Source organism: Ostrinia nubilalis, chromosome 25 (assembly GCF_963855985.1).
Source record: "Ostrinia nubilalis chromosome 25, ilOstNubi1.1, whole genome shotgun sequence".
Classification (NCBI taxonomy): domain Eukaryota; kingdom Metazoa; phylum Arthropoda; class Insecta; order Lepidoptera; family Crambidae; genus Ostrinia; species Ostrinia nubilalis.
Genome location: NC_087112.1, coordinates 3,241,037 through 3,264,552, shown reverse-complemented (window position 1 = coordinate 3,264,552; position 23,516 = coordinate 3,241,037). Strand labels below are relative to the sequence as shown.

Below are 23,516 nucleotides of genomic sequence, written 5' to 3'. Positions count from 1 at the left end.
AGTACGTTGAGCTGCAACTTTTTCCTTCGTTTCATACCATAAGCTCTATAGGGCTAGTCTGAGTTGTTTTCGGGCCAATCTAGTACCGTCACTGACTGTTGCGCTAGGAACGATTAAACAGAGTACGCGGTATGTTTTGGGTCGTTATCGTGCTGAAATGTTCATGAGACTGGTAAGTCTTCTTCAGCATACGATAGCATCGTTTTCTCCAATATTTATTTGTATTGGAATTGCTCAAGTTTAACTTCAGTTCTTTTTATAGGTTACACTCTATGTCCAGAAAAACAGCCCCAGATTTTTATATTGCCGCCTGTATGTTTCACCTGCTTCTTCGTTTACTTTGGTATCATTTCGGACTTTACAGGTCGTCGCACGTATTGTCTGTCATCGGATGAAATGAGATTTATCTTGATCTCATCAGAAAAGAGCACATTTATCCATTGAGCAAAAGCCTAATGTCCATACTTTCTTGCAAACGCCAATCTTGCTTCTTTGTGTTCCATCTTCAGTAGTGGAACTTTTCGAGGAACTCTTCCTACAAGCTTTGCCTCCACCAGTCGCCTTCTGACGGTCCTCGCAGATACTCCAGCAGTCGTTTCTGGTCCAAAAATCTCGCTCTTGATCAGAACGAAACCCTTAAAAGGGTCTCTCTTTGCGAGAGTGACCATTCTGCGATCATCTTGTGGGGTTGTTTTTATTGGCCTCTTCCTTCTAGGCATACTTTCTGTGGTTTAATGATTTTGAAATAAGCCACTGCATCGTAGATTCATGTTTTTGGAACATTTCAGATGATCTGCAATTTACCGGTATGGCCATCCACACGGATAAAGATTGATTATAGCTTAGCGCATTGTTGCTTTTCTTTCAGCCCATTTACCTTTAATAATTTGATGAGTTTTTAACTCGCAAGATAAGAATATCGCTTTTCAAATTGACGCTGAAATTACAAATGAACAGAATAAAAGTTATTACTTTTTATTTTTTTTAATTTAGAAGGAAAAACTTAAGCGTCCCTAATTAGGTGGCCAGACCGTCCGTACCATAATTACCGATTCATGTGATTTGATTAAGATTTTTTATTAAGTTAGTAAGTTTTTTTGTTGTTATTGTATTCTGTTAAATAGAGTACTTGATAGTCAATATGTTTACAAAGTAACAGCCAGTAATATTGAATGAAGCTCACAATAATAGGATATGAACACTTAGTATTGCTTAGTATTCTATCTGTCCCTAATTAGTTGACCACGACTGTATATATTAAGTACAAAATAAAGACAGTCACATAGTGAAAAAAAAATCTGCCCCCTTACAGCTCCATCATCGGACCCTGGATACGAATAATGAAACACGAATAGGTATAATATGTAAAATATATATTAAGTACAAAATAAAGACAGTCACATAGTGAAAAAATAATCTGCCCCCTTACAGCTCCATCATCGGACCCTGGATACGAAATATTCGTCAAGGCGAATCACACAAGCCCAAACTCCATAGGGTTCTATTGTTTTGTTATGGAGGTGGCCATTGCATCTCCTCCAGATCCATTATCAGACAGAGCTAAGAAATAAATAAATAAATATTATTATAAGTAAACAAATAACTAAAATAATTCATCTTACTATCTTACTTCTTACTAGTCTTACTAATATTATAAATACGAAAGTTTGTGTGGATGTCTGGATGTTTGTTACACTTTCACGCAAAAACTACTGAACAGATTTTGATGAAACTTTAAAGTACAGTACAGCAGTACTAGGCAGTCTGTGTTCAACTATCACTCGGGTCGGACGTTCCTATCGCAAGACCTTTGGTTCACTCAGTTCCGATACGACTCTAGTGCTGTGTGTAATTATTTTCGTGAATACACTGAGTTTATTAATTTCTACGAGTGGATTTCATTTTGCCTGAGACCTACGCCATGAACCCTGAACCAGAAGACCCTGTCGCCAGCGACAGCGACGCTTATCCATCCCTGGCGTCGACCAGAATAACAATGTATAGGCTATAATTTATGACGATCTGTGACAAACTAAATTTCAAGCGGGTGAAGCCGCGGGCAATACTACATATTTCATACTAGCTTTTTGCCCGCGACTTCTTCTGCGATGAACTGGAAAATGGTTCTAATAGAATTAAAATATTCTAAGAAAATTAATTTTGTTAAATGATTATATTTTTTGATATAAAATCTACAAATTATTATGTTTAATTATTTGAATACTTACAAAATTATGAGATCTTTCTAAAACAAAATTAAAACACTACACCTGCCGCAGATTTCTTTGTAAACAATGTTTTTATGTTTTTCTATTGTGTGCGCATACTCTGGAGTATTCCACATACAACTGGTCGTCGGAGAAGCATAGATTTCCATTAAGTCTACTCCCGCTACCATATGGAACTCCGCTAAAACTCGTGAGGGCGCCAACACTTGCTTTTGTATCGAAAATTAGGATGAGCAGCTGCGCACGCGGTTGCCCGTTGCAGGCTCTATGCAACCACACTATTTTAAACCGTGGTCCCTAAGCATGAGATGGGAAACTGCACTCTCTTGAATTCTCTTGAATTTGATGGTGTTAGGGGAATCCTAGGAATGAATACAGCCTTTCCAATGGAATCTCCTCATCAATATTGCGAAATTGCGAGTTGCAATGCAATGTTACGTTTTCACTTGTTATTTTATTGTAATCTGACCTTGATTTTTCAAACACGTGTCAAAATAAAAAAAATAACTTAAATCAAAAGTACTAAGGAATATTTCATTGATATCAACTTAGAAACAAGCACAGATCACAGAAACTAAAGGCAAATGTGACAAGGGACAAATTGGAACATATTGCTTGTGAAAGCAATGATGACAGTAGCGACGTCATTATGTAAACAGTTTATATTGCTTGCATAGTACTAAAGATTATTCGAACGTTGAATACTGATACCGCAGTGGATAATGAGCACATAATTTGATTTCTTTGTGTGTGTGAATTTCTAATACGACACTGAGTTTCGAACTCAGCGCATTACTTAGCATCTCTCTATATTTCTATGGGGAAATGTATTAAATTATTTAATAAATTACCACAAACTGTTGTAGAACTACCCATTCATAACTTCAAAGCACATATTAAAAGTACCTTAATGAAAAAGGGCTACTATAAAGTCGATGATTATTTAAAAGATAAAAATATTTGGGATGCGTTACTGCCTAGATCGCATAAATATTTATAACTATGTATTTTGAAAACCTGTAAACATTTGAAAAAGGGGCCGTCCATATATTACGTCATTCTAAATTAGGGGGGGGGGGGGGGGGGGGGTTGGTCTGCGGATGACGGTAAATGATAGATAGGGGGGGGGGGGGGGTTTCGAAATTGACGTCATTCTTATTTATTTATTTATAGTTTATTGTTCACCTACAAAAAGATTATTTCTAAAAAGAAATTTCTTTCAGCACACCTAGTAAGTGAGACTGCAAATGTGAGAGGCGGCTAAGGCGCGTACAATACTAAAAAAAACTCATAATAAACATACATAATGCAACATAGATGTACACAAATACAGTAATAACTACAGATAAAATACTCTAACAATAATATTACATACAGTGGCGGCGTAGCATGGGTTGGAACCCGGGGCGATCACCCCCCTCCCTCCCCCCCCGTCACAAGTCCTATGGCACCCCCTGGTACCCCCCCAGGATTTTTGGGGTTTCCTACCGATTCAAAGACAACCGCACCCCCCACCCCCCCTCGTATCATGACATAGACCGCAGATTTGCCATGCAGATGTGCCAGGGAGTACTAATCTGCGCGACTTGTGTCACCCCCTGATGCTTGGCACCCGGGGCGGACCGCCCCCCCCCCCCCCCCCTTCCGCCGCTACTGATTACATATAATACTAGCTGCCCGCCCCGGCTTCGCCCGTGGTACTTACATGTGTTATACATATAAACCTTTCTTAAGAATCACTCTATCTATTAAAAAAAAAAAAGGTGATTCTACAAGTGTTTTAATTTTGTCAAACTGGTAATGACGTCAATTTTGGTAGAAGGGGGGGGGGGTCATTAAGAAATGACGCTAGGATGATTGTAGGGGGGGGGGGGGGGGTGTCTAAAATCTGAAAAAATCGATGACGTAATTTATGGACGGCCCCAAAGAGGCTGACAATAGTGTCTGACTTTCTTGCGCTGCTTCTTCTCAGCACTGGTCCATTTATTGTCCTGAAGCAGTGGTAGGGTTAATACTGGGACGTGTAAAAGTGCTTTTTTAAAGCCTACTTACAGAAATAAATGAGTTTTACTGAGTTTTAGTTTTATGGAACCAAGTTATCTCCAAAATAACATTCCACACCTTTTTAACCTAGTCAGGTAATAATTTTAATAAAATACGAAGCACGTCATCTATCAATAGGATATATGTATATTTTAGAAGTTAATAAATTATGCATAAAATATAAACACTTTAGAAGTTTAGTTAAATCGTAGATTTTCTGAAAAACAAGTACTAAAATCGTACTGAAAAAAAAAGTATTAATATGTTATCTAATTTATTTATTAAACGTCGAATTTTATCAAAGATTTTGGACTAAAGTTTTTGAAAATATTTTATAGCCTACAAAGAAAAAAATTAGGATTCTAAATGGTGACAGAATTTTTTTTCGGAGCCTTTGCCTCCAAACAAACAAACAATTAAATCTTTCCTCTTTCATTAGAATAGATTTAACAACAAAGCTTCCATCTCGAAACAAAACGCTTCTTTTTCTTCTTCACGAAACAAAACTCAAAGCGGATAAATAAATAAACAAATCTTTGGACAATTTCACAGCGCCATCTAGTCCAAAAGTAGGCAACCAATATGCTTGTGTTAAGGGTGCTAGCATAATGGATATACTTTTTTTATAATTTATTTATTAAATTAAATACATGGTACCTACATATTATTATACACAGTTACACCCAAATCCGTCAAAGAAATTAAAATTCATCATTTCAATTTCTGCTCAGCCGGCCGACTCGAAACAGCCTCTCGGCATAGTATCAAATGTATTTGGTCGCTGTACAAATCACCGCTTTACGACACGAACGCACGTAAACGTCACGGCGGGAAAAATGACACAGGTCCTGCCTTGACGGGCGCTCGCGCCATACTAATCGATGTCGGCTTGCGCATTGTAATTTATACTGATATTCACATCAATATTTTGACAAAGTGGTTACTAATATTTAAACAATAACTGTAGAAATCAATTCTACAATGAATATTCTTTATTTTGGGATACTTTTATTGCAGTTATTGCTGTGTTTTTAAACCAAAAACCACGATCAAAATGTGACGTTAATCTTCAAATTTGCCAAATTATTTTTAGATTTTACTCAATAATGGTAATGAAATTCAAGAATCTATTTCATTAATGGACTACAAGAATATATGTCCGATGATTACTATATATTTTTAAGCTTATTATATGAGCGTAAATAATAGATACAGGACTTTGAAAATGAGTCTGCGGCAATTTTTCCGTAAAATGGTTGTGGGAGATGGGGCACTGTGAATTAAGCAAAAGAGTTTTAGTAAATCCGTTTCATTAATGGTCAACACCAAGGATTGACCTATCTTTCGCAGTTATTAAATAATCTCTGGGTGTTGCTTAAGATAGTAATTCATGCTTCCAAAATCTTAGAAATTCGCACGAAAATGTAAAATGGCTCTTAAGCCAATCCACCTGATACTGGCAACCTAAAATAATTCCCCATGCACGCCGCGTCGAAAAACGAAAACAAACCGCCATTTTAACGGAATCCCACGAAATTAAAACTAAATCGCGCGACCCGAATTCAAATTTGGAACCCTCACACTACTGCAAAAACACCAATGAGCGTCGCCCATTTGAGATTCGAACGAACTATAAAAGCGGGCAGGTATTGCCAACCCTCGGTAAGAATTTTGCAAAAATATATGAGTAGTTATAGCGGGGTGGGGAGGGAGGAAGGAGGTGCGGGAACAGGAAGTGGGGTAGAAGTAGTGGGGTGTTTCTGCGTCGGGTGGGGTGTCTCCTAAAAACGGTTAAGTAGCACCCCCTACCCTCTATAACTATTTTATACCGTCCCCTCGAAAGACGCGGAGATGGGGCCATACGATACGCTATAGGCGTGCTGGCGGGGGAAGATGAAAATTTAATATGTCTAGTGTGTTAAGAATTCATGGTGGATTTATAATTAAATGCCTAATTAGGGTATTGTTTTGTTTACGCGCGCCGCCTGAATTTTAATTTTTATTTGGGCGTCCTTAATGTTTTGTTTAGTTATTACATACGGTGATGTTATTTTCATGAATATGTTATTATTTTTATTTATAAAATGGGAATAATACTGCGAGTAATAAGTATTAAGGTTAAAATTACAGGACTAAAGTACAGTCGTCAGCACATAAGAGTTTCATTTTTTTTGCAAAATCGAACCTATTGGAACGATATACTTGTGATAGACTTGATTTGAGAGATATTTTTAAATCGAAATATCAGAATTGGGATGAAATTTAAATATGTAAGCTCATGCCCGCGGCTTCGTCCGCGTGAAATTCATTATAGTTAACAATAGTTAACACAGAAGCAGTGGTAGGGTTAATATTGGGACGTGTAAAAGTGCTTTCTAAAAGCCTATTTGCAAAAATAAATGAATTTTATGAATTTTTATTTTAATAATGCTGATTTCATCAAAATACGTTCAGTAGTTTTTGCATAAATTAACAATTATAATAATTGTGTAAAAACTCTATCCTAACTATAGTTATTAAAAAATTCTGGCGTTAAGAGTCGCTCTCGACCTAAATATTTTTAAAATAACTTGAAAAAAATTCGACTGGTTCATCCAGTATCTAAGTAGCTCAGATGGAAGAGCAGTCGCCCGGCAAGCGAAAGGTTGTGAGTTCGATTCCCACCTTAGGCAGTTCGATTTTTTCAAGTTATTTAAAAAATATTCTATCCTAACCCTTTTTAAATACCCAATCGCTCTCTATATTTTTATGCAACTTATTCACTATTATTGCAATATCAAATCTACTTCAGTTTCTCGAAAAATAGCGCAACTTTTATCCGCAATCCATAGGTAAACCTCTGGCAATCGAATTAACTTCCTCCCGTAGCTTTTTAAAGCTTTTAAGCTCTGACCTAAACAGGGCTCATTTTATTTTATATTCGGCAAGATCCGAGAGTTTGCTTTCATTAATTAATTTTACATACTTTTATTTCTTAAGGCTAAACCAAACATAGACTAAAGTCATGAAAGGTTTTTTTTTAAAACTAGCGGCCGCCCGCGACTTCGTACGCGTGGATCCCGTTTTACCCCCTTCATCTATCTTACACGGTTAAGATTTTTTCATACAAATGTTTTTTCCCGCTAACTCCCGTTCCCGTGGGAATTTTGCAATATCCTGTTGTAACTAAGCTTTAAGTTTACTAAGGTACCTGCATGCCAAATTTCAAGCGTCTATCTTACGCGGTTTAGATTTTTTCATACAAATGTTTTTTCCCGCTAACTCCCGTTCCCGTGGGAATTTTGCAATATCCTGTTGTAACTAAGCTTTAAGTTTACTAAGGTACCTGCATGCCAAATTTCAAGCGTCTAACTTAAGCAGTTTAGATTTTTCATACAAAAAGATTTTCCCGCTAATTCCCGGTCCCGTGGGAATTCCTAAGTATCCTATAACCTGCCCAGGAGTATGAAGAATAATTGTACCAAGTTTCGTTAAAATCCGTCGAGTAGTTTTTGTTTCTATAAGGAACATACAGACAGACAGACAGACAGACAGACAGACAGACAGACAGACAAAAATTTTACTGATTGCATTTTTGGCATCAGTATCGATCACTAATCACCCCCTGATAGTTATTTTGAAAATATATTTCATGTACAGAATTGACCTCTCTACAGATTTATTATAAGTATAGATAAGGGTTTTAAAAGCGTTTTTACACGTCTCATTTAAACTTTACCACAACTTCAGGGCAATAATGTGGGACAATAATGAGATTATTCTCAAAAGTAGCAGCGAAAGAAACTCGGCTACTTTACCAGCATCTTTATCAAGAGTTGTTTATAACATAAACACAATACTCTTTTTGTTCTAGGTGGATAGGTAGGTATTATACATCACTTTGTGTTAAAATAATTTCGTACTTTTTTGTATCTTAATAAAAGCTTCTGTCGTACTAAGCAAGTATCTCTCGTGAAGTACACCTTCGGTGAAAAAATTGGATTATCTATGACCAAAAGACGAAAGTAGAAGAGACAAAGCAAAATCACATTTTTGTACCTCTGAAAGTACTGTTATTAACATCATCACAAACACATTTTCTTATCACTTGAGTAAACTAAGGCTTTAGTTGTGCTACCTACTACGTTGTGTCTTATTTGGATTTTTCCACCCGTACCGAACTCTACAACTCTCTGGGCAGGTCATTATAAAATCATAATAATATAAATGTTTTTGTTATGAATTTAATGTACACTTATCTTTTAAGTTAAGAGTTAGATAAGTAGGTATGTATATTAGTTGTAGTAATAGTATTAATAATTTGAAAGAATAAAAGATAACCAGAAAGTTAACTGCGAGAATAATTTATGGCATTAAGCGCGTCTTAAGTACCAATTTCTATGGCTTTCTAGGGCATTAAAAATAAAATAAATAAGAAAAGTACTTACATATAAATTAGTCCGCAAGCTCCAGCCAAGTTTTCTTGTAAATTCACCACTGCCCACACTTCACAAAACACAACCACTCAAAAAAACCACCAACTTCTTCAACTTCTAACTTCTTCATCCATAAGAAGTGAAACGTAAACTGACCAAGTGTCCCAAATTCACCTGTGGCAAGAAAATACAGGTTATTGTGATCCCTCGGGCAATTTCAACAGCTAGTTAATTTGAACCTTATGTCGATATATTTAAGGATCATACCTGTAACAATGGGAAGACACACGTAAGAAATGAAACGAGTCTAAGTTGGTCATGGGAATTTGTTTTTGTTAACCTGTTGTGGTGTTGTGTTTTTTTTTGTGTTTTTTATTCATTTGTATGGTCTACTCAATTTGATGATAGATTTTGAATAACAAGCAATAAAATATTTGTTTTACATGAAAGTTTCAGGTAATATTATAAGAGCACGTCATTTAATGATATTTAATGAAACCCAATTTCTGATTCGTAAAACAGTGAAGAAATACAATTGTTTCGAATTTATAGTTTTTCTTTCACAGAAAGTAAAGCTAAAGTTTTTTTAATAAGGACATGAGGGCTTTTCACTTTGATAGAACGGATGCTAACACATAAAATTAAATGTTTTTTTCTAAATAACATCTAGGTAGGTATCATAATTTTATTAAAGTAGCTGGAAAATCTTGAATTTTCCAGGGAAAATCGTCTGGCTTTAAACATTTTCGCTACCTACGCTACGCTCCTTTTTATCTAGTTACAAAAAACTCTTAAATTCACACTAAGGGCTGTGTTACGTTACTACCACGTTACAGATTTTCCCATAACCTCAATTCTTTCACACGACCTTCCATTTTGTATTCCATAACACGACACTGACACACTAGTTTAAAAAAAACTAGTATTCCTTTTCCAAATCTTCAAATTGTTCAAACTTGTCTCTGCTTTAATAAAATCCACCCTAACTCTGAAGAAGATAGGATTCCCACAAAACAAGATATTTCGGAAACCTGTTGAAACCCCACATTTCTTCGAAATCGAACGAGTTTGTCAAGACGAATTCGAACTTCGAGATTCCCACATTCGTTTTAGGGTTTTTCGAAACCTGTCGCGAGGGTCGGCGGACTCAATTACAAACTTAAGTCGCAATTGTCCGAAACCGGTTTCGGACAGTAAGGGAAAGATGATTCTACTTGTCCGAATCTTTGAGGTGATCTACTATTTTTGTTAGTTCTAACAGGATTCTGGTTCTGTTTCTAAACAGGATTTTTTCGCGACATATTTTATTCGTTTGTAACCAGTTTTGAAAAAGGAGATTACAATGTCGTTTTTAACAAAGTTGACGAAATTAGTTGATCGGTGGGAACTTTTTTGAATTTTGTTATATTTACAAAACGTGGATTTTATGCCATGTTGTATTTTATCCCAGTCAATTTCTGGTGCTTAAGTAAGTATAAGAGTAGAGAAAATAATTTACTCTTCGAGTTAGGTTTATGATGATGAGTCAAACACAAAAATAAAATCGAAATTACATTATGAAATCAAGTTATCAAAAAAAAAATGGTATCGGGGACTGCGAAATAAGGCCCCTCGCCCACGGCGACTTCCTGTTACCTTTATGAGGTCGTCGGTCCACCACACACACAATTGGGGGAGGCCTATGTTCAGTAATGGACGGCCTGTTGCTGAATTAAATGATGAAAATATTCGATTTAAATTTACGACAAAGCAGTGATGCTCTAAAATTTTAATTAATTTATTGGACTTAACTTGAGCGAATTGAATGTCTTGAGACTCTTAAGAAAATTATTCACGTTGGCAAAATAGTTCCATCATCGTTATGACATACAAAACAAAACGAAAAAAGTGCGTTTAATTAGATCATAGAAAGCACAAGTAGGTATATTAGACTGAAGGTTTCACTATTGAACAAACATCCAAAAATACGCAAATCCAGATTTTCCGCCAATGTTGAGCACCCCTGCCCGGCTGCTTACACTCATGTAAAAAGCCAGCGTCTAAGGCGCGGGCGGGGGCGGGGGGTGGGGGAATGCGCGAGTGTGCGTGCACACACCGTTATACTTTCATTCGCATAGTTTTTCTGCATCGGTGTGGGTGCGGTAATGCGGTATTGATTTACCTCCGCGGTAAGTTTGCAAGAAATTTATTATATCTAAGATGTTTTGTTAGAGGGAGATGGTGGATAATGAAAACAGGGGGTTGTCAGGTTGCAAATTGCTAAGTGCTTAATTAATGTATGGCTCGGTAGAGTGTTTATTTTAGGTCTAGAATTACAATAACTTTTCTATTTTTCTTCAAGGAAATTCGGAAAGATTTCCACTCCATTGCGGCTTTTTGAACTTCTATCGTTTGAATGTAACTTGAAGTAAGTATACATGTGCAGTTAGATAATTTATCATTATGAGTCACAAAGGTATCTGGCATGGCTCAATCGGATCGATATGGCTTAACTCTTTAAGCCATGCAACTCTATTTTCTTTCATACACCCAAAGACTACGAGAAAAATTGGCATTAGAGGTAGACAGCTCTTGATTTTTGAAAATTACCTATCTAATAGAAAGCAAAAAGTAAAGATAGATGACTGCACGAGTGAGGACATAGAGGTATCATGTGGCGTACCACAAGGGAGTGTTTTAGGTCCCACTCTATTCCTCATTTATATAAATGATTTATGCAACTTAAATCTTTACAATGCAAAAATATTTTCCTATGCCGATGATACTGCAATCGTCTTCACTGGCTCCAACTGGGCTGATACAAAAAAAACGGCAGAAACCGGTATAATGAAGGTCGCATCATGGTTGAAAAACAACCTCCTCACCCTTAATACAACTAAAACCAATTATGTATGTTTCAGTATTTACAATAACTCTCAACCCAATCAAGACTTTAATATAAAAATACATACTTGTAATGAGATAAACAGTCATAACTGCAATTGTCCCTCAATAAACAAAGTAGAGTCTGTAAAATATTTGGGAGTGATGGTGGACCATAGGCTTTCATGGTATCCACAGATAGAAATGACTGTATCAAGGATACGTAAATTTAATTGGATCTTCCGGACACTGAGACACATTGTTCCTACAAATCTGGAAAATAACGCCCATACCACTAGGAATTTACTGAATGAAATATACATTTCTCTGGTTCAGTCGGTAACAACATATTGTATCTCAGTCTGGGGTGGTGCCCATAAAACGCGTTTTCTGATGATCGAAAGAGCTCAAAGAGCATTACTCAAAATAATGTATTTTAAAAAAAGAACTTTTTCAACCCAGGGTATCTACCATACTAGCAAATTGTTATCTGTGACAAAACTTTATATCCTGGGGTTAATATTAAAAAAACACAAAACATTGACATACGACCCTCGCGTTGAAGATAAAAGACGAGCTCGTCAGTTCAAAGTAGCAGCCATTCCCAGACTCAGAACAAAGTTTGCTCAAATGCAATTTGATTTCCGATCTTCCCATCTCTATAATCTATACTTATAATAAATCTGTAGAGAGGTCAATTCTGTACATGAAATATATTTTCAAAATAACTATCAGGGGGTGATTAGTGATCGATACTGATGCCAAAAATGCAATCAGTAAAATTTTTGTCTGTCTGTCTGTCTGTCTGTCTGTCTGTCTGTCTGTATGTTCCTTATAGAAACAAAAACTACTCGACGGATTTTAACTAAACTTGGTACAATTATTCTTCATACTCCTGGGCAGGTTATAGGATACTTAGGAATTCCCACGGGAACGGGCATTAGCGGGAAAATTCTTTTGTATGAAAAATCTAAACCGCTTAAGTTAGACGCTTGAAATTTGGCAAGCAGGTACCTTAGTAAACTTAAAGCTTAGTTATAACAGGATATTGCAAAATTCCTACGGGAACGGGAATTAGCGAGAAAAAACATTTGTATGAAAAAATCTAAGCCACGTAACATAGACGCATGAAATTTGGCATGCAGGTACCTTAGTAAATTTAAAGCTTAGTTACAACAGGATATTGCAAAATTCCCACGGGAACGGGAGTTAGCGGGAAAAAACATTTGTATGAAAAAATCTAAACCGCGTAAGTTAGACGCTTAAAATTTTGCAAGCAGGTACCTTAGTAAACTTAAAGCTTAGTTGCAACAGGATATTGCAAAATTCCCACGGGAACTGGAATTAGCGGGAAATTCCTTTTGTATGACTGACTCACTGACATACCCACGCACAGCCTAAACGGCTAAACGTAGGCACTTGAAATTTATAAGGGACGTAGCTTAGGTACCGTAGAGGTGCACTAAGAAAGGAATTCCCACAGGAACAGGAATTACCGGGAAAATCCTTTTGTATGAAAAATCTAAACCGCTTAAGTTAGACGCTTGAAATTTGGCATGCAGGTCCCTTAGTAAACTTAAAGCTTAGTTACAACAGGATATTGCAAAATTCCAACGGGAACGGGAGTTAGCGGGAAAAAACATTTGTATGAAAAAATCTAAACCGCGTAAGATAGATGAAGGGGGTAAAACGGGATCAACGCGTACGAAGTCGCGGGCGGCCGCTAGTAAAATAAATAAAAAGCTTGATCTATATAAAAAAACATTCTCAGATTGCAAATCTACAATGAAAAAATGGTTACAAGACTTAGACTACGACGAAGTTGAGGCTTTGGTTAATTCATGAAGTGATTTTACAATAAAATATGAATACAAGCACCATACATACCATACTACACTCCACATACACTACACTATACATACACTACACTACACACACAACACTACACATACACCATACTATACATACGCAACATACATACAAAACTATAAACTAACATAACACACACACAATGCACACTCCTAATATAATACACATAGCACGTCCTACAGTAAGTACACATAATATTCACATCATTATATTTATAAAAATATAATAATTGTAGAATAATAGAATATTTCTTTATTATTGATTTTGAGTAGAATTTACACAAAACACCTATAGTTATGCAGAGCGTTGTCTCCTGGCACAGGCAATCATACGCCTAAAAGGAGGCTTCGTCTATTAGTATTTATGTAAGCCTTTATAAAGAAATAAAGAATTTTGAATTTTTGAATTGAATTTGAAAAGACTGAATGATCTGAAACTATCTCTATCTGTTTTTTCTGAAAGACTTACTGTAACGATTTGAAAAAGTCCCCCTACTGTGAAACGATTTTCTGGAATACCAAAAACAAATTAAAAAATATCATCATAAAGCAAGCCGTTTGGCAAGTCTACAACGCATTAGACCTGTCTCGGTCTGCGAGATTGAGGAGTAATTGGGCTAGCCAGCCCAGACAGCATAGATTGGACGCTACATATGAAACGAGATATTTGATGGCAGGTGTATGAGTAAGACAATACATATTGTTCAACTCAATCATGTAGCGATGGAATTTTTCAGCCGTTTATTTCACACGATGCACTTTTCTTGTGCTATTTTAAGGACTAATGAGGTTTAGACTTAATCAACGTGTTTAGAAAACTGCTATAGAGAATTCGAAGGTTTTCAATTCATATTTCTTTCTTTCAAACGGCTTTCGTGTACCTATGTAAATATTGTAACAATCGATTTTGATTCGATTTCGTAGTCGCTTCGTTCGATATACGAGTTAACTAAAGCACTAATCTGACTTGAGGATTGGTGTCAAGACCACGTCAAGATGACTCATGTTAGAGTTTTGACATAAAGTGAAAGAGGGTTTTTAAAAAGATTTGGCGACCCGATGAGCTTTATTTATAACGGTCTTGGCGAATTTATCTAAAAAATTGACTCAATTATTAATGATATGATTTCAAAACTAACATTCTAAGCCCAATTCACGATCTGCATATCACAACTCAGCAAGAAAAAACACCCCAAAAATATTTTTACTCCGAAAATTTCCCCAACTGTTCACCACCCCTGCCCGCCATACCGCCAGAGTTGGAAAAACCGAGCGTCTAAGGAGGCGAGGGGGGGCGGGGGCTCTTATATTTTAAGATGGCTTCCGTTCCGCGCGAATATCGACGCGCCCGCCCCCCGCCGCCCGCGCTCAATTTTGTAGCGGGAGTTTTGGGAAATAGTGCCTCTGAGATTGGAGCGCTCAAGATGTTAATTCTTTGTTGGGAAAAGGATTCTATGGAGGTGTAATAAAATTGGGATTTGATTGAATAGGGTGATTTTGGGCTCGCAATTTGTTTAGTTTGAACGTTGATGTATTAGCCCAATGATATTATATAAAAACAAAAGCAGATATGTTATAAGCGCTCGCGCTGTGAATACTCAAATACGTCCCAATTGGGACGTCTTGTGTTTAGTCTTCGTGTGGCCTGCGTCGTGCGCAATCGCGTGTACCACACCGTAAGTTCCTGTGTTCTTACCAAAATAAATAAAAAATGCCATCGTGTGTGTTTCGAAAGTGTACCAATTATGACTCTAAAGTAAACAAAATACAAGGGATCTCTTACCACATGTGATTATGCAAAATTATTTAGTATTTATATTTTCAATTATTTATGCAAACAATCAAGACGCCATGCGCCATGTTCAAGTTAAGAAAGAGAAAGCGATCTTGTTTTGACGTTAGAGCGATAAGGATGCGTGCGCTGCGGACATAGATTAGTTAGTGCAGAATCGTTAAAACTATAGCTATCTCTTTCATTTGCGTGCTATTTCGTATCTTTTGTTTCACTTATCAGTTACATTTGTCAATGTGTCCAATTTGGAATAGCTCGGCACGGATTAAAATCGTAATTTCTATGAACGTAACATATCTATAGTTCTATAATATCATTGTATTAGCCGAATTTTTTTTACAGATTTTGATCTGTAATATTTGATTTAAAGTAATTTTTAGTCTTATTTCGTGTATGTTAAAAGTTACGAGCACATCATAGCTGACTGAGACTGACTCTTTTTCAAAGAAAACTCAACGTTTATTGAGGAGTTTTCTTATGTTTTGTATTTTATATGAAGGAATAGGCTACTATTTTTCTTAACGTTAAGTTTTATCTGCTCAAATCCACAAGTTACTTAATTTAGACCAAGCGGTATCCTTTGTTTCGATGTTTCGGCAATTTATATACCTTTTATCGGAATATCGTTGTTAAGTGAAGCTACAAAGAATCAAAACATATACATTTCATAATATAATATATTGAATACCTTAAATTAAACATAACAAACAATTAAAATATCCTATCAATAATCAAAGTTAAATCTAAAACCAAAACTAAGTCTAAATAAACTTTTCTAAACGAAAACCGATTAAAAATCACACCCTTCGTTGGTGGGACGAAAGGCCAAAGTCCAATATTTGGACAATATGCGCCAACTAAATGAAACCGATCACCAATTACTTGGCGCTCGGTTTGGATTGTGGACGCTTTTTGTGGGACGATACCCTTCGCTGGTGGGACGAGAGGCCAACGTCCAATATTTGGTCAATATGCGCCAACTCTCTACAATACACCGGTAGAAAGTTACCCTCGATAGAGACGTTAACCAACCCTCTGGGTTTCTTATCGACCTTTTTCTGGTACGCCAAAACTTTCGCCAACTTCTTCACAGATGTATAACTCAAGTTGTTGTACGACAGATTCAAGTAGCTTAAAGCATTGTTGCCGTAGCTGTAGACGATGCCATCTTGGACGAACGTGTTGGCTTTGTTGAACGGGTCTTTAAATTCTCCCAAAGTGTTTTCAGCCATTATCGTCGCCTTATCTAAGAAAGCCGCATCCATGTTCGTCGTGCTCTTAGATTCCACCACAGACTTTAAAGAGGGCTCCTTTTCTACGCCTTTGGGCTTTTTCGTCAACGGTGGAGGTTTAACAGACTTACGCTTCATCAGTCTTCTATCAAAGTCCCCCGCTCTTAACTCTCTAGCAATACGGATCACTAGTTCACTCTTCTCCTTTAAATACGCCATGTGCCTAGACCTCGATGATAGCAATTCGTTGAAAGAGAGTGGAAAATTCACAAGCGTGTTCAGTACTTCGTCTGCCCCAGCATCTGATATCATATTGTCAGCCAGATTTAGATAGCTCAGCTGCCTATTTGACCGCAAAGCCTCTGATAGGTACTTTGCACCTAAATCGGTTAATCTATTAGATGACAGATTCAGAATTGACAGTGACTTTGAAGCTGGCAGAGGATACACCAATAATTCCGCCAAGGTTTGCACCACTTCGTCAGAAATGCTGCATCTAGCCAAAGACAGTTGCCTGATGCAGTTCTGCTTTTCCAAAAGCATGTGGTAGTTAGCTTCTTTGAGGAAACAGCTGTCAAGGCATATATCAGTCAAATGCGAGAGCGGGAGGAACCTGCAAATCTCGTAAATGGTGTATTGGTCCATACCCTTGTTGATGCAAAGGGTGGTCAAGTAAATTTGGTATTGTATGATGAGGCCGATGATTCTCAGCACTGTTCTAGGTATGTTCTTGTTCTTGTCGAACTTCAATTGCACCAGGTTGTCGTTAGCATCATATACCGCTAGGATGTTAATCACATTTTCCTCATCTTCCACTGAAGGGGAGACGCTCTTCTCGTCTCGTTCCTGGTCGGAATCGAGATCCTGGTGAGACGGCATCTTTGGTTGCTTGCCTTTTTGTTTCGATTTAGATTTCTCTGACATGGCACTGATGCTAACATATTCCTCTGAAAAATAAAACCAAATGAGTTCCGTTAAGGAATCTTATGCCCGTTTTCACCATTGATCCCTAATTTTTAAGTGACCCATATGAAAACAAAATTCCTGTTAAGTGTTACCATAAGGGTCACTTAGAAATTAGGGATTGATGGTGAAAACGGGCATTATTAATCTAAGCAGATGGTGCTTCACGTTAAGCTATTGGTCTAATGAGGGCTATCGTTTTTATACTTAATAGTTGGCACACCTGGCGATTGACAGGACCTTACTCTACAGTGGCGCCATCTTGATCAGTGCAAATGCGATAGTCCTCCTACCACTTTAGCGCTCACCAGTTGGTGCCACTGTCTTCGCTACTAGCAAGTGACAGGACCTTACTCTACAGTGGCGCTAACTGGTGAGCGCTAAAACGATAGCCCTCATTGAGATGGCATCTTGGGCGACTTCAAAATAATAATAAATATATAGATTTAGGGTGATTGCTACAGTTATTGGCCCTTTAAGATCGTTGTGTAAGTTAACTTGTGTAAAATGTAACAAAAACTCGACTTTTGTTTACTTTTTATATTTTATTATGAGAAAACAATATTGCTGCTATTTAAGCTAGTACCTATTTGGTGTTATACGATAAGAATTACAATAATAATTTTAAAAATATCAGAGATCACATTAAATTTAGCTATTGGCCCCTAAATCACAGTAATTGGCTCCTAGAAGTACAGTTATTAGCCACCGAAAAAAAACCATAAAAATCACTGAAACTTCACGCTTTGTAATCCTAACTCATTTTGTCTTTCCTTAAGATTAGCTAAGAATTCGTCATCAGTATCACTCTTATCGATTTCTTCATCTATCTCATCATCGTCAGTACATTCAGTAACATTGTAACAATTGTAACAAAGATAACTGTCTCCTTCTTCTTCAGGAATATGCTGTTGCACAAGATATTTTATGAAAGACACGGTGACATTCAGAGCATACTAAAAGTCTATTTTTTATAAGCTTTTTGCAAATATTACAGATTTGATTGGATACAGATACATTATTCTTACTTTTTTTATTTTAGCAGTTTTCTTTTCTTCAGCTTTCAGTTTTCTGTCCTCTCTTTTATGTTCTCTTTCAATTTTCCGTTACCTTTTTTCTTTCTCGAGGATTTCTTTTTCTTTAGCTTTTTCTTCCAGAATCCTCTGATATTCTGGTTACGGTAACGGTTCATCTCGTCGTTCTCGTTCGTCTACAAGTTCCTATCTCATCTTCTTGGGTCCCAGTTTTAGGGTCTTTTGTCTCTCTTTCTTTATCTCTAGTTTGATGTTCTCCTATTTCACTCAATGTTGATTCTTTCTCCCGACTTATAGGTTCAGGTTCATCTGTAACTTCCGCTTCCAATCCATTTTGCTTATAATAAATAAATAGTCCCACAAACGATAGAGGAGAATAAAAAAAAATCATTGTTTTGCATTTCAGGTATTATTTGTTTTATTTTACCAACCTTAGTATACTGTGTTACCTACGGCATCTTGTAACAATCTAGGTAAAGTAAATCAATAAAAATAGTTATTGGCCGTGCATAAGTGTCAGTAATTGGCCCCCCGGCTAATTACTGATCCTAATAGGTTAGGACGTTAGTATTTTAATAGCAAATATTTAAGGGTAAAATTAACTTAATCTTGAATAAAAATACAATAAAAGTAAAATTTAATTATTGGCCACCCATGGCCAATAACTGAAATAAATTGAAACGTGGTATAGTTATTGGCCGGTCTAATTTTAAAGTTATTTTATTCCAAAACAAAGTAACTTAATCTATCTACATAAGCTACCATTTATCTCTTTACAAAAAAACAGTAAAATTACTATAACAAGCAAAAACAATTAAATTACGAACAATATTCATAAATATTTACCTTAAAATTTTGACAAGCATGCGGCTACTCGGACGACTCGTTGTCGAAAGAAAGCTTCTGCTGTTTAGAGTGCCATCTGTTCTTACTCTGACATACTACATTGGACAGCGTATTGCTCAGAGAAAGTATTTGTGTCTCTTTTCCACTCTTAATAACGTACATATGCTTGTTTATTTTTATTTTAGCCAAGGTGGCCAATAACTATGTACAGGCCAATTACTATAGCAATCACCCTATATAAAAGCGAAAGGTCACTGACTGACTCAGTCATCATCACGAAATCTCAGAAACTACAAGTGCTAGGAGTCTTAAATTTTGCATGGGGGTTCCTTTTAGAACGTAGGTGCTCACCAAGACGGGATTTTGCAAAATTCACCCCTAATGGGGCAAAACAAGGTCCACGCGTACGAAGTCGCGGGCGCCCGCTAGTAATAACACAGATGTGCTGTGTACTGTTCTTAACGTTATTAAAGTAATTATTAATCATTGTAATACTTACGCTGAACCACTTTGGTCACAACGATAACGGCTTCCACCTGCAGCTGGCTGCAAGCATACGGAAGGTAGACGTCGAAGTCCATGGGGCTGGGATGGTTGTCGCTCTCCATATCCTCGGTGTTGCTTGCCTTGTCTTTTGGAGGGTTATCCATTGCGATAGAAAAGATGAGTTTTGTAAATTATCCAAAATTCGTGTATTAATTCTGATTATTTCTGTCAGTAGGAAACTGAAAGACAAATGTCAGGGAGAAGTGTCAAATTTGGTGTCAAAAAATGGCAGCTCAGAAGAAAAGAGGTGCTAGGAAAGTTTCTAGCTATGGATATTTTAATTTCGAGCCCTATTTTCAGCTTGCTATTTTCAAAGATTGGATATAAGAAATGATAATAGGGATAGAAAAATTCTAGTATTCTGTGCTTAGTACGTTATTGCTCTGTTGAAATGAAAACAAGTACTACGAATAATAATAAAAATATTTTAATTGTATTCAATTAAAATGAACAAAACAAAATCTAAAATTAAAACAATGAACTAGTCTAAAAATAAAATTAGCTCTAAATTAAACGCATCACAAAAACAAATTAATCAAAACTTCGTGCCGACTTTAGATTGGGTTCGTTTCTTTGGCAAGGAGTACCTCCTGGTTTGCAGCATCAGACCGGTGTCAAGAATGTCATCTATCAGCTGGAGTTCCCTACACATCACCGGCATCAAGTTACCTTCAATAGAAATATTGACCAGACCTCTTGGCTTCCTCCCAGACTCCTTCTGATAAGTTAACACCTTCAACAGCTTTGTAAGCGACACGTAACTCAAGTTGTTGAACGACAAGTTCAGGTAGCACAAAGTATTGTTACCCTGACTGTACACTACACCCTCAGATATAACAGTACTTTGCCCATCGAAAGGATCATGGAACTCTCCTAGCACAGCCTCAGCCATTTGTGTCGCTTTTTCAATGAACACAGCTTCGAAGTTCCCATAGCTTTTGGATTCGGAAAAAGATCTCAGAGAAGGCTCCTTGTCAACGCCTTTCTTGTCCTTTTTAGGAGTAGAAATTGGCTTCACAGCTGTTTTTCTCCTTGCGGCTCGCTTCTCGAAGTCACCAGCGCGGAGTTCTTTAACTTTTTGCATTACCAATACATTCTTCTGCATCAAGTAGGTCATGTGCCGCGACCTTGACGCTAATAACTCCGCAAATGATAACGGAAACTTCAATAATGTATTAAACAAGTAATCGGCTCCGGAGTCTGTCAGCATATTACCAGATAGATTCAAATAACTCATCTGTCGATTGGATCTTAAAGCTTCTGACAGATGTTTGGCTCCCAAATCTGTGATTTTGTTGGAAGATAGATTTAGTATTGATAAGGTTCTAGAAGCTGGTAAAGGGTAGCTTAAGCATGAAGCAATTTGTTCAAGAACATCGTCGTTTACGCTACATCTGGCCAGCGACAAGTGACGAAGGTAGTTGACATTCTCTAGAAGAATATGGTAGTTGCTTTCTTCTATAAACGTGCCGTCTAAGCAAAGGTCAGTGATGTGGGATAAAGGTAAAAATTTGCTGATTTCGTAAATGCCAGTTTGATCAATGCCAGAATTAATTGTAATCGTGTGGAGATAGGGATGAAATTGGATGATCATTCCAAGAATTTTAAATATTATTCTAGGGAGATGGCGGTTTTTGTCGCAACGCAGCTGAACCAAGTTGTCGACTGAGTCGTAGAAGGCGAATATCTGGATGCCCGGTTCTATTTCTGAGGCCACAGACATGCGCATTGTGGTGCAGCTTCTGTCATCTTTGTCCATGTCCAGGGTTAGCTCCACTTTGGATACTTTACTTTTGGCCTTCTTCTTCGATCGGTCGCTGAGGCCGACCACGCTCACGTAATCAGCTGGAAAGAGACTCTGGATCATTACTCTGTTATTTTGATGGTAAGTTGCGTTTTGACAGTGACAACATGTTTGAAATGATCATGCAAGGAGCTCCATTTAAGAAAGGGATGTACAAATTCATCATTAGACTGGAGATCTTTATTTTTGTTACAAACAAGCTCTGGTTAATGACCAAGAGAGTAAGAATTGATGCAAATGACTTGAATAACTGAACAAACACCAAAGGCGAAAGGATTTTGGATAAAACTAGCCCAGATAGGTCCTGGCATTTTTTTTCAGAGTTTACATGTTTAGATTCAAATTAGTCAGTGCTTTAACTTTTTACATTAAAACTTTTGAATGCTATTAATGTGTTACTTACTCTGTACAATCTTGGTGACAACAACCGAGTCTTTGACCTGCAGCTGGGCACAGGCCCAGGGTAGGAACACCTCCAAGACCGCCGGGCTGGGCTGCTTAGGCTTCCCATCATGCTCTGTCTTGTCATTTGAATCCATTGGTCCTTCTGTCTGCTTTGTTAACTGTTACGGCTCTAAATATTGATATAAAATTGTTTTTGAGTAAAAATAAGTTTATCAAAATCAGTCAATAACATTGATGGTGTCAAAAATGACAGCAAGGTTTCCTTCTGTCATAAAAGCGGTTTTTATAAAAAAAGAAAAGCTTGGTAGGTAATAAGGCTTAAAAAGGCCATATAACAAAACCATGCAGCATTCTTTAAATTCCTCCCAACCAGTCTGGGTAGCGTGGGGAGTGTAAGCCAAGTCCTCCATTTGCCTCTGGTGAATTAGAGAGGGTCGTGCTCCAGTAGTGGAGAAATGACCTGATGACGAATTTTTTAAACCAAAAATATCTCCTTTGTAAACATTGGAAAACTTCACCCGCCTGTCAAGATAACCCATAAGGTCCAGAATTGAATATATTATCTTATACATTTTAGTAGCCTGAGGTACATAAAAGAAGAGGGACCCCTTTTTCAGACCCTTTTCATGGCACCCCTGCCCTCCGCACCATTCATTATGCGATAGTTTAGCCGATGTTATGATAAATAGCTCTTCCATTTGTATTGTGCATTTTAGAATTGCTATTTCAAGATTAATTTGTCTTGGATATTGCGGTTTTCGTAATGCTGAAGTAGTGGATTCAGAATTGAATTCCATTCAATAATTTTTAAGAGCGAAATTCACTTTCGTGTTTTCGTTACAGCCAAATGATGTCCACTGCTGGATAAAGGCCTCCCAAAGAAATCCTTGGTCCATCTTATTTTGCTACCTTAGGCTGGGTTGCACCATCTTACTTTAACAAACGTCAAAAGTCTGTGAAACTCCACAAAAAACACCGGTTATGGTTATAGCTATGGTTAAGTAAGGTAGTACAACGGCACGTCAAGGTAAACACTGTGGGATCTTATGCAGTTGTAATAGAAGCGAATTTGCAACAAAAATGGGTAGCCTGATGTGTTGTCGTCTGTACAATTTTGCCTTAAAGAAGGAGAGATTATGAAAAAGCAAAACAATGAGGGCTATCGTTTTAGCGCTCACCAGTTAGCGCCACTGTAGAGTAAGGTCCTGACACTTGCTAGTAGCGAAGACAGTGGCACCAACTGGTGAGCGCTAAAGTGGTAGGAGGACTATCGCATTTGCACTCATTAAGATGGCGCCACTGTAGAGTAAGGTCCTGTCAATCGCCAGGGGTGCCAACTGTTAAGTATAAAAACGATAGCCCTCATTGTCTTGGAATAGGCTAAAACAATCTAACTTTACCCAGCTTGCCAATTTATGTGAACAACAGCCGCATATAATTTTTGCCCCATATGATTAAATATTCAGTTTACTTCACAC

The 23,516-nt window shown here is 37.2% G+C and overlaps 2 protein-coding genes across 2 annotated transcripts; both read right to left on the bottom strand.

The window, feature by feature from the left end:
• Nucleotides 1–16,086: 16,086 nt before the first annotated feature.
• LOC135084072 (NACHT, LRR and PYD domains-containing protein 14-like) lies at nucleotides 16,087–19,983 on the bottom strand. The gene is made up of 2 exons (XM_063978813.1): nucleotides 19,783–19,983; nucleotides 16,087–17,387 (listed from the first exon to the last, which is right to left on the bottom strand). The coding sequence occupies exons 1-2, from the start codon at nucleotides 19,931–19,933 to the stop codon at nucleotides 16,087–16,089; spliced, it is 1,452 nt and encodes a 483-aa protein (XP_063834883.1). The 5' UTR covers nucleotides 19,934–19,983.
• A 251-nt stretch (nucleotides 19,984–20,234) lies between these two features.
• Nucleotides 20,235–22,277, bottom strand: LOC135084152 (uncharacterized). Its single transcript, XM_063978897.1, has 2 exons — nucleotides 22,037–22,277; nucleotides 20,235–21,674 (listed from the first exon to the last, which is right to left on the bottom strand). The coding sequence occupies exons 1-2, from the start codon at nucleotides 22,170–22,172 to the stop codon at nucleotides 20,365–20,367; spliced, it is 1,446 nt and encodes a 481-aa protein (XP_063834967.1). The 5' UTR covers nucleotides 22,173–22,277; the 3' UTR covers nucleotides 20,235–20,364.
• Nucleotides 22,278–23,516: the final 1,239 nt, after the last annotated feature.

What these genes read in the sequence shown, in the direction of transcription:
- LOC135084072 (XM_063978813.1), bottom strand. Translation starts at nt 19,933, where the DNA reads ATGGATAACCCTCCAAAAGACAAGGCAAGCAACACCGAGGATATGGAG. An exon ending in TGTGACCAAAGTGGTTCAGC is followed by an intron (nt 17,388 to 19,782) that starts GTAAGTATTACA and finishes TTTATTTTTCAG; the next exon opens with AGGAATATGTTAGCATCAGT.
- LOC135084152 (XM_063978897.1), bottom strand. Translation starts at nt 22,172, where the DNA reads ATGGATTCAAATGACAAGACAGAGCATGATGGGAAGCCTAAGCAGCCC. An exon ending in TGTCACCAAGATTGTACAGA is followed by an intron (nt 21,675 to 22,036) that starts GTAAGTAACACA and finishes GTCTCTTTCCAG; the next exon opens with CTGATTACGTGAGCGTGGTC.